The following is a 12,003-nucleotide window of genomic DNA, read 5'->3' on the forward strand; positions in this document are numbered from 1 at the left end:
CAACTCATCCCTCCATCACAGTGTGCACAATCACTCGGTATATCATACGATTCATGGGAGCAGCCACCACCATCAGTCGATTCACCATCATCATCCCCTTCATCATGTTCATCAGCTACAGTCACAATATGCACAGAATCATCAGACGAGCAGCGGAAGAGCTTCACCCACGTCGCTCAATATGACCAGCGATCACGAGAAGCATCATCATCATTACAGCATTCAGGAGATGATACGACACTTTGGGAGAAGATTAGGCCATATGAGGCGACAGAGCGAATGTCAGGACCCGCCTAAGAAGAAAGAGGAGGATTTCCGGAATAGAAGCCAGAGTCTGGATGGCGGCGCGAAGCATCCTAGTCTGAGGGATGCTGATTGTGAGACCACTTACAGAATCTACGAAAGCATTCTTAGGCAAGGTAACGGAAAAAACGTATCGAAATGTGGGCTGCGAAAATTTATTAGAATTCTGTAGATTTGGTCAGTTATTCTAGGGTGAGAACGAATATTTTTATTGGCACGACTGAAAAATTTTATTATTAGATACTAATTTCTTTTATTTTTAATAGTGATCAGTTGCATATATGTATATAGCTAAAACTTTTCATTTGTCTGTTTGCAAGATAGACATTAGAATGGTGCTTAACTCGATGGTTGAACAATTTTTTTTATCCTATATTTATCTATGAAATAAAAGTATTACATAATTGAAGCTTCGGGACTCGAGGCACGATTGAATTAATATTATTAGTGAAATTTTACAAGAATGATAAGTTTATAGGTTTGTTTGCTTAATAAAAGAAATGAAATTTTACGAGTAAATTGTACAAATTGCCGCAATTATTTGACGAAAACTTATAAAATTATAAAAGAAAAGTCGATAACGTATAACCTGTTAATTCACTAATATTATCATTTAAACCCTTTCAGAGATTTTGCTATTCTGTTTTCTAATACTTCAAATTAATATCTCTATTCTAAATTAAAGTCAATTTCATATCGAAGATCTAACGCTTTATTAATTCGAATGAAAAATATTGTACGTATAGATTATAGATCGTTTCTCTTCTTGTTTAATTTGGCAACTTAAGTAACTTCAGACTTTTATATTTGTTTGCGTCATAAAATTGCAAGTGTAAGACGTGTTTATTTACGAGAATATTTGAAATTGTTGTTGTGGTTTACGCTAATTTTCCTATTACGTATCATTACGCAAGTTGTTTTCAAGATGGTCGAAAGTGGGTATTTCCTCTATTTCGATGTGCCAAATTGAATTAGACTATTCGCGTTCGAATTTCTGAAGTATATAAAGATATGTATATGTATGTAGAATGTATATGTCATTGGAAGTCTACATGGTTCAACATGTAAATGTCAATTATTATTATTATGATAATCAAGTTTTAGCCGAATAATATAAATATAGAACGATAATTCTAATTTCTAAATTAAATATTTAATATATTTAATGGATTAATTATATAAAAATATCATCGTTATTAAAGTTACTATAAATTATCACTATAAAATTTATTATCAAAATGTCATAAGAAGAATATAAAATGCAAAGGAGTAATGAATTTACGGTTACCTACAGGCACTGATACGAGACACGAAGAATTATTTCTCTATTTCAAAATGTTCGTCGTTTCTGTCGATACAAGATTGACGGTAGTAAAAATTGCATTTAGTCCTCTGCATAGTTCATTTTGATTTTTTTCTTCTCATTGAATGAAACTTTAATTCCGCGTATCACTTCATCACGTATTGATTCTGATTTTATAGGAACTCTTCCTTTTTTTTCTTCGCGTTATCAATGAATAAAATTCTAATGGATATGATTGATGTAATTGATGGAAAATTCAATTTATTCATTCTATTGGATAACACATACATCGTTTCCCTAATTTTTTCTTAATCTTTAATGTTGTTTGTCAGAAAATGGTTCTAAGCATTTTTTGCAAGGATTCAATATCTATGAACATGATCGATGAAATTCAAGGAAAACTATATAAAACTTTATATAAAGTTATTATTCTATTGGTTAACACTACATCGTTTGTTTCAGAGATTCATAAGTTTTGTACAATTTTTCATATTGTTCATGAATAAATGTTCTCAATTTTAAGTATCATTTTGAAGGGGTTCAATGTAGTTCAAGAAATTAAATCGCCATCATAATTGTGTTTAAAATCAATGTTTTTGTTACTTGCGAATCTCGGGCGTTCCTATATAATTACTGCATTTAATTCTTGCTCCAAATGAGACAATATTTATTTGATTCAAAATATCTCTCACTATTCGACACTCTATAAGCAATAACTTCTTCCACTCTCACTAAATGCATCACAAAGTTTAATATCGATATTTGCTAATAAGGCTACAACTTTTTCCTTTTTTGAATTGTACTTAATAACCACGATCTCGTTTCTTTCATATTTCGTATTTATATTGAAATCCTTTAATAAGACCTCAGACAATTTATATTTATATAATATTCCTTCTTATTTTCACTCGTAGAACGCATTGATAAAGGTATAAATATTTATACTGTCATTTGCATTTAATAATATAAGTATTAATAATAGTAGAAATAAAAGATATTTCGTGTAAATATCGCAAGGTTTATTTTTTAAACGATTAGAAATGGGCAAAAATGTTATAAAAAGAGGGTGAAATAGTATATAGAATGAGGTAACTTTATGCCGTTGATGCATTATGTATGAGCTCTTTTCAACTGCATGTAATTTTCGTCTGCCTATAAAAAAATATTATTATAAAATACTGATACTTAAAAATGATAAAAATTTGAAATTTCATATATTATTTCTTTCTCTTTATTGCGTAATGAATGTGCAATATAATATGCGTGAAACGATTAATTTCTATTGAAATATAGGCCTGTAGTTCCTCTTCGTTTGAACGATGAAATTATTCTATTAAATTATTACGAATTATTTCTACTAGTGTGCTAGACTTACAATTATTGTAGTTGCACTATACTTGTGGGTTTCTACTATATTTTTGGCTCCCAAATAAATGACGTTACGCTATATTTTGTTCTGCAAGCTCAGCTCCGTAGAGTTCAGTTACCATTGAAAGATCAAGAATCACCTTGACCCGATCGCGTAACTATTCCGCTGTCTAACAATAAGTGGTTTACATATTCAATACCTCATTGCAGAGTTTACCAGCTTCATCAGCTATTCACGTATACATATATTTTTAGATCCTCCCACCGCCTACCTCCTACGACCTTATTGTTAGTTTAAAATCTTGCACGTAATATTCGAGCAAGCAAGGCAACTTTTGTCTAATAATCTAATTCACAACATAAGCTGATTTTTACTTATTATATTATATTAACTTACTATTAAACTGTGAATGACAAAATAATGTACTTGTATGTATAATATATACTATTACTTTTTTTCTCCGAATCCTCCATATTCTGTAGATATTTTGTTTTCATTTTGTTCGTATTATTCTATGATTACTATAGAAAGCTTTTATTACATAGAAGTAACTATTGTTTTTTCCATATTTTCATTTCCCTAATTTGCATTATTATTTATATCGGTAAAATCCTGGAAATGCAGGAAAGAAGGTTAAATTTCTTCAAGGTAAAATTGATCGAGTATGTCAATTAACTGACCGTGAGATGAAATATCATCCGAGCGATGCGAATGTGGAATGTAACGAGGAAACCGAAGCCGAACGTTCCTTCTCCATTCTACTTATTCCAAAGGTCACTTCCACCGTTGTGCATCATAGTTAGACCTCAAATATATTTAAGAATTTACGAGAAGTTTGGTTACAGTATTTCGTGAGCGAACGAAATTTCTGCGTAGGTTTCATTTCTTTATTTATATTCATAGAAACGTGAAGTTATTCATTAAATACGTCAATCTGTATAGGGAATAAAATAACCATCCGAAACTAACGATTGAAACGAATTCCGATTTCCTGTATCGTACGCAATAGGAAATTTTAACGAGAAAAAGTTTATTTTACGCAATACACGACCGGAAATCTTGATGCTTTTGGCGCCGCGCTGCGCCACGCCATCCAAATCGTGAGAATCTGCAGAATTCAAATCTTTCGTTTCTCACGTTTCGAAGAATGCAAACGAGGTAATATCACGCAACAGAAATGAGACATTCTGTTTTATGCGGGCTATGCGATAGCTTATTTTTTCTTACGAAGCATGTGCGGTAAAACTTTGCTTTAAAAAATCACATATCTATGTGTTAATATCATAGTTTTAAATTTCTATTTTATCTGCTTATCATTACACTACTATACACAGCTATTTTGTCTGCTTATGATTATCTACATACGCTATTATCTACATATCGTTGTTAATTATCGTCGTCAGTTACTATTTGCTGCAAATAGCACTATATTTGCAGCAAAGTGATCTATAACGGTCACGAAAAATTTGCACACCTTATCTGTAGATACACTTATTTTCCAAAGAAAATTTTTTTATCAGGTTCTACATTTCATTTTGGTAGTACGAAATTGTTGCAGTCATATGACAGTACATACTACCAAATGATAATATATTTTAATATATATTTAATTTATTGCTATGTAAATGTTATAATAAATACAGTGATGTGCAAATATTTGTTGCAGCCACTATACATATTTGTAATAATTAACGGGTTGAAAATCGTAATGGCGTATGTCAAGATTTTGACAATTTGGATTTAGTCGCGTGTCTCAGCTCTTAAAAACATCATCCTACTAAATGTCATAAGAGGCTTATAATCGAGTAAATTTATAAGAAAATATAGTCATAGTCATAGTATAAGTCAATACTTTTTGGTAACCATGGATGAATGCATTTTTTATAAAGCTTAATGAACTAAATTGGCTAAACTAAAGTAAACTAAACTAGGCTAAAAGCTTTACTTCTAGGTATGTAATAGTTATAATTTTGTTTCACACTTGTCAAAATATGATAATTCATAATTAGACGAACTTTTAAAGACTATCATGGATGAAATGTCACGTCATGCGAATTTTATTCTAACGTTGACCTGTAATAATACTGATATTTATTTGTCCTTTAATGTTGAATATAATGATAAGAAAAATTGCATTTGTGTTTGACCTTATTGATTTTTAAAATAAATATTTCACCCATGATAATTAACGTGATTTCCTTTAATGATAGCTTCCAAGTTAATATCATTTTTAAGAAAAATATAAACCTATTAACAATTAAGCGACGAAACCAAACAACTCGAATTTCCACAATCATTCGAATTTTTAATCATCTTTGTATACAACGGTCTCTTATCTTCTATCTCGATACAATAATAGATCTCTTATTATTTTAATACAATGAATCTCTCCGGTTGCAAGCAAATCACATCTTTATCGTTGTATTATAACGTACATATAAATTACATCTTCATATTTGAAATTATACACACGTACGTATGTACTTATGTAAATTACACGATACTTATATTTTTAATTTGTAAGACTACGATCCACCTTTCTGAAATTGATTTATCTTTATTACAGTTGAATCTGGATAACTCGAACCTCTATAAGACTACAATCTTGATCCCCTTTCGCTCCGCTGCGAGAACTTCTAGACGTCGAAATAAAATCGCAGATGCATTATTTTATCTCGGTAACTCGAACTTAGAACAGTCAGGCCTCTACTAGTCGAAGTGTTTATCTTTAAAAGTTGAATTTCTATTGCAACTCGAAGTGTAACCATAGTTATGCTATGTGTTGTAAGATGTAAGAAGCCAGTTATTTCTATATTGTCTCCTTTCCTCCTATTTTTAGGATTGTCTGAAATAATGTAGAACGGATAACATAAGACGTACCCCTACTTCGTCGCTCTCCAACTACGTGTAAATCCGTGAAACTAATCTTTTCTTCGTCAGTCGTACACTTGCTATCATCTCCCGCGTCTTTAACTTTTTATTTATGTACGTTGAATACGACGAATTCCAAACGGAAGTGCGAACTCTAAAATACTAACACTTTCTGAAAAGATGAATGTAATTGTGCGTTCGTAAAAAAATTTCAGTATGTCGAATCTTTGTTTGTTAGATCTCTTTTACTTGGAAACTTTCGATAAGTCTATAATTCAAGGACTCCAGCTCTTCCTTTGAGGTTCGAATTACCGAGATTCGACTGTAACATGTAATTCTATAATCATAGAAATTTCTAAAAAAATGATAGAAAAATGTAGAATGAGTCACAGAGATGAACTTCATGAGCGAGTTCAATGCGAACACAATTAAAATGTAAATAAAGAGTGGCATGGGATTTTATGTATTCCCATAGAATATAGCAGATGTACATTGTACACGTCTGCTCATAAATCGTGTTAAATTATAATTCGTTAAGGCCAACCAGTGTTGGTCAACCAGTATGGCCAATCCGTGAGCATAAAATTTATCAGAAAGAAGAAATTTAACAAGTTTTATTTTCGGTGATTCACGTATGGGTCATGATGGGCCGAATTTACATATCCAATGACGCACCACTGTAATGGCGCGTAAAAGGAACGATGAGTATCTTATTGCAAGTATCGCAACATAATTCAAATATAAAGTCTTCCAAGAAGTTTTTTATCCACAAAATTTCATAATTTAAACCTGAAGTTTTACAGGAAACTTGTTGACGCGCTACGCACAGAATCTGCTTAATGTCTATGTATTACTGTATACGATGAGCAAATATTTCCTAATAATAAAATAGATGTCTGTTAATGTGTATCGTGTTCGCATATACATATTTGTATATCAGTTTGTTAGCTGGGAAAGACGAGTAAACTCGTTGTTACATAAAGTTCTCAATTTCTTGGACATAATAATTTTGTTATTTATGCATCTACAATTTTCTAATCGGCCATATTAAAAGTATTTCACTTTGTATGTTTTATATAATTTTTTTAAATAAAAGTAAGTTGTGTTTATTGACTTTCAATTCGATAATTATAAAAATTTCTGATTAAGAAATGGTTAGGTTAACAGGTTATAATGGTTGGTAACTGGTGGTAAAAGCGGAAAGGGGGTGATTCTACGCGAAAAAAGAAGTCGAAAATATAGAATAAAAATTTTTCGTTTGAGGCTTTGTTTTCAAGAAAATCGACTTTGAATTTTCGCTCGGTACGCGTGCGGTACGTTATGACGAATCTCACTGTAGATCGTTGTCTCGGTGGAAAAATTAAAACAAAAAGAATTAAAAAAAAGATTTTTATTCTATATTTTCGACTTCCTTTTTCACGTAGAATCACCCCCTTGCCGCTTGTACCACCAATTACCAACCACCCTGTATATTAAAAGTGTTTTGGTACAATTTAAACAATATTGTAATGTGTGGTATATTTTTTAATTTTGTTGATTAAATAGAATATGATTTATTAGATGGAATATGATATTCTTGTTACCGACTTGGGTTCATTAGAGTAGTTTTATATTTCACTGGTAAATAGGAAAGAAATATTTACCGACTATGGCGCTTACATATACAATACGATGGAAAATGCATAAGGTAGAAATATAAATGATAACTCTCAACATGCAAGGCATCAACTTTCATCGAATGACAAATTATTCTTTGATTCTGACACATCTTGCGAAACTACCGAGCGACCTTCGTTTCTGGATACATTAACATACGTTCAAGATGTTTCATTTGTCTTTTCTGCCTCCGTATCTTTGTTATTTGCAGCAGTATAAAATAAGTATTATGTAAAGAGCGTTGTAAAAAGACAATTTTAGTATTCGAGTTTGTACTTTTTAAATTTCTGATCTCGTCGATATGAGGTGATAATATATGTATTTGAGAATAATATTCGTGCCTATCTTTGTTATCATGTTCTTATATCTTTACAACTAATCTATTAAAAAGCAGCATAACAAAATTATCAGTGATCTTGGAAACTAAAAAATAATTTTGTGATTCGAAATTTATAATTACAGTATCTTTTATGTAGAAATAAACAATTTTGCTGTTAGTATTTTTCTTGTTCCTTTTTGTGCTGTAAAAAATATCGAAGATATAAACTGATGAAATGCAAAGATTAACAATGTAAATGTAATGGAGAAAGAACCGTATGAGATGTTGCCCGGAAAATTCGTGCCGATTTTCGGTAGGTGACATTAGAACAGGTTTGAATATATCAGAATGATCGAAAACAAATGACATGTGTACATATTCTAAAAGGTGATCTTTCAAACATCTTTAGAAAGAAATTTGGCTAGCAGACATTAATTTTTGTTACTTTCATACGCTCTTAAATATGGAAGGAAACAAAGTGCATTATAGGCATTTGATGCCTTTCTTCCACCGGAAGGGCAAAAATGCCGCACAAGCAACAAATAAGATACGCGCTGTTTATGCCGAAGGCGTTATAGCTGAAAGAATTGTGCAGAGGTGATTTGCTAGGTTTAAAGCTGATGATTCTTGAAGATAAAGAACTCCCGGGTAGGCCCCCCATACTGATGAAGATTAGATCAAAACTCTGATCGAGAATAACTCACGCTATACGACACGTGAATTAACAGAAATATTAAAAATATCAAAATCCGCCATCCACGAGAATTTTGCAAAGCTTGACTATATAAACCGTTTTAATGTATGAGTTCCCCACGATTTGACGGAAAAAAATCTGAATGATCGTATTTCCATTTGCAACTCGCTCTATAAACGCAGCGAAGGGACACCATTTTCGAAGTAAGTAGTGATGGGCGATGAAAAATGGATTATTTATAATAATGTTGAGTGGAGAAAATCTTGAGGAAAGCGGAACGAATCACCTTTAGCCACCCCAAAAGGCGGTCTTCGTCCAAAAAAAGCTATACCCTGTGTCTGGTGTTTCTACTAAACAACCAGACGATAAATTCGCAAAAGTATTGCTCGCAATTAGGCGAATTAAAAATAGCAGTTGAACAAAAACGTCCAGGCAACTAGCGAATCGGAAGAGCGTCGTGTTCCATCAGGACAATACACGGCCTCATGTGCCATTGTCTACTCGACAAAAGCCGTTGGAACTTGTTTGGGATGTGCTACCCCACTCACCGTATTCACCAGACATTGCGCCCTCAGATGTTCACCTTTCAGATCATTACAAAATTCCTTTAATGGTAAAAGCTTGAACTCTTTTGTCGATATAAAAAATCATATTGAAAATTTTTTCGTCGAAAAACCTGAGAAGTTCTGAAAGGATGAAATATTCAATTTGCGTGAAAGATAGAGAAAGGTTGTGGAACAAAATGGCACCTATGTAGTTCAATCGTATACCGAAATTTAAATGTGCTGCATTTGAATTTTCCTTGAAAATCGGAACGAACTTTCCGGAAAACCTAATACATACATGCCCCCCCGTTATTTCTAACGGCTCGAGGTAAACCACGATTTTGCCTTTTTTTAATGAACCATGTGACGTAAAACGCAGAAGAAGAAGAAGAAGAGAAGAATATTAATGTTATAAAACCAGTTAGCTCGTCACTCGAAATAATAATATCGTGATCTTTTAACCTCCTATTTTTAAGCATGTCGGTTCATTTTTGTTATAAATAAATTATATCATATCTACATTTACATGGACCAATATTCTCTTAATTTAAATTGGTTCTTCTTCGTTAATATTTTATTCTATAATGCTTCAATTAATAGATTGATATACATATATTAATTATTACATATAACGTTAATACGTAACATTCACTTTAATTTAAAATTTAATTTAATAGAAAAATTATTACAATTAAATTAACTAAAATTAAGAAATAGAAATAGAAATTATAATCCAATAACGTCTTTTCTTCTTTTTTTTCATGCAGTTTAAATTTCTATTATCATTTATAATTTTATATCAGACACTCGGTTTTTTAATTATAATTTTCGCATTATATTAAACCAACGATAAAATATGAATTGAAAATTTCAGGCGCACTTAGACGGAGCTCTTTGGATCCTGGTGCCAGACGATTCTCTTTGGGTACACCCGCGATTCCTCATAGAGCTTCCGATGCTTGTCTAGATCCTGTGCACGCCGCCATTCTCTTCCGAGACGCGAGAGGGGTGAGTGTTAACTCTAATCTAAGTTTTTATAACTCGACTAACTGGTTCATCAATGTTGATTTTCGTAATCTATTTCTATCTGCCAAGATCTTTATTGGGGATAAGTAACATATAGGGTGTTCCACATAAACTTGCAATATGTTTCATTCACATAGACTTGTGGATGTAAGAATGTAGAGCATCCATACAATATGCAGAGATATAGAAAATTTAAAAAAATATCCAAAATATTCACTGTAATACCTAGACTGCGGATGTTTATGGATTGACGAGATATTTAAAAGTGTAAAAATGTATAAAATGTAATGTGAATGTAAATATCCAAAGCATGGTATATTATGTTTATTAGTAGATGAAAGACACAGCTCTGTTTAAGTTCCATTCTTTTGATTAGCCTTCAGTTAATAACAATTTGAATTTATATGAACATCCATAACTCTAAATTCTAATAATTATAATAAATACGTATTTATTGGATAAAACAAATTCCTGTGTGGCTCCTATTTCTTTAATTATGGCCACAAAAATATGAAACTGAATAAACAATATTTTATATATTTGGTAGAAAAGACCACGATCGAAAATTTTCACTTTAGATTGTTTTTTTTTATATTTCGAGATCATTTTTTTATTACTTTTTAAATATTTTTATAGTATATAAGATAGTAAATAAATAATATAAATAGGTAAATAAATAGATAATGGTGAACAAGACGACTATTATTATACAATATTTGTAATTTATGATGGCTTTAAAGAAGAATGTCAGATAATATTTTCTCGGAAGGTGAAAGCGGATGAAGCCTTAGCGCATGAATTAATATTACGTACATAGATAACACCCATAAAATTATTCTTATTTTGGCGATTGAAGGCCGAGAAGTTCATGTATTTATCACATTAAGAAAATGTGTTAAATTAAATTGCCAACATTCATAGTGTTTTCTAATAAACTGAAAGCGAATAGAAATTTCGATATAAAGATTTTGTACGCTTTTGCTTTTCTATAGATTATAGTCTATTGATACAAAGATAAAAGAAACGTTTCTCAGTAGATATTAATATCTTTCCATTATTTAGAGAATCAAATGTACGAGCATATTGAGGGCATATTAAAATATATAAAGTTTCATTAAAAAATATTAGTGAGCTCGAAACTCAATTAATTTGAATCAATTAATTATTATTAAATATAATAATGAAAATAATAGTAATAATTATCTATCCTATTCAATCGCATTAATAGAAATGTTTTAACTATGCTGATGCTTTCCAAGATCAACTTCTCTTATATCTTTTCTTTTTATATTCAACTATGTTAATAGGCTCTATGCCTTTGTTAGAAATTAGTATTAGAAATTTATACGCGAATAACATGATAATTGTCTGAAAAACGACACCTCAGAGTCATAAAATAAACATGACATGTGCATTATCTTAATAAAAAAAAAAAAAAAAGTAGTCGCTGATAATAATCCTAGAAAGTTGATGTGATTTTAGATAATAAAACAATATTCAACCGTGCAAGTTAAATGGAACATCTCATATATCTAAAGACTGAGTTCAAAGCGTATTGACTTCTTAGCTCTCGTATGCTTTAATTATTAATTTAAGTTGTATTTAGTTGAAGACGATTAGTGTAAAACAACGATACACAAATATTTTTTTCACTTCTTTCTCGTTCTCCCTGATACAAGCTTCTCGCAGCGGTATATTTTCATTATCACGCATTCCATGCGAGATAAGAACGATATCCAATATCTGCATCGCGTTACGCATCTACGGTGTCCTTAGGCTATGGTTTTCGCACAAGGTTGCTGGATAACTAACGGAACATAAACAAAACGTTCGCAAGTCGTTTATTTTTTTTGTCTTTCCCTCTACTCTAACTCATTATACATATGTAAAGCATTTGTATATATCGTCCGACGAAAC

The 12,003-nt window shown here is 31.3% G+C and overlaps 1 protein-coding gene across 1 annotated transcript in view; it reads left to right on the forward strand.

Moving 5' to 3' along the window:
* The window catches only part of LOC117241997 (serine-rich adhesin for platelets), a 132,505-nt gene that overhangs the window by 83,084 nt on the left and 37,418 nt on the right, over positions 1–12,003 (forward strand). Inside the window, exon 8 of the mRNA XM_033508322.1 lies at positions 9,935–10,068. Within this exon, the coding sequence (XP_033364213.1) occupies positions 9,935–10,068 (134 nt within the window). The remainder of the gene's footprint in view (positions 1–9,934; positions 10,069–12,003) is intronic.

The sequence above is a fragment of the Bombus vosnesenskii genome, unplaced genomic scaffold, assembly GCF_011952255.1.
Source record: "Bombus vosnesenskii isolate JDL3184/JDL3185 unplaced genomic scaffold, Bvos_JDL3184-5_v1.1 scf7180000016262, whole genome shotgun sequence".
Classification (NCBI taxonomy): Eukaryota; Metazoa; Arthropoda; class Insecta; order Hymenoptera; family Apidae; genus Bombus; species Bombus vosnesenskii.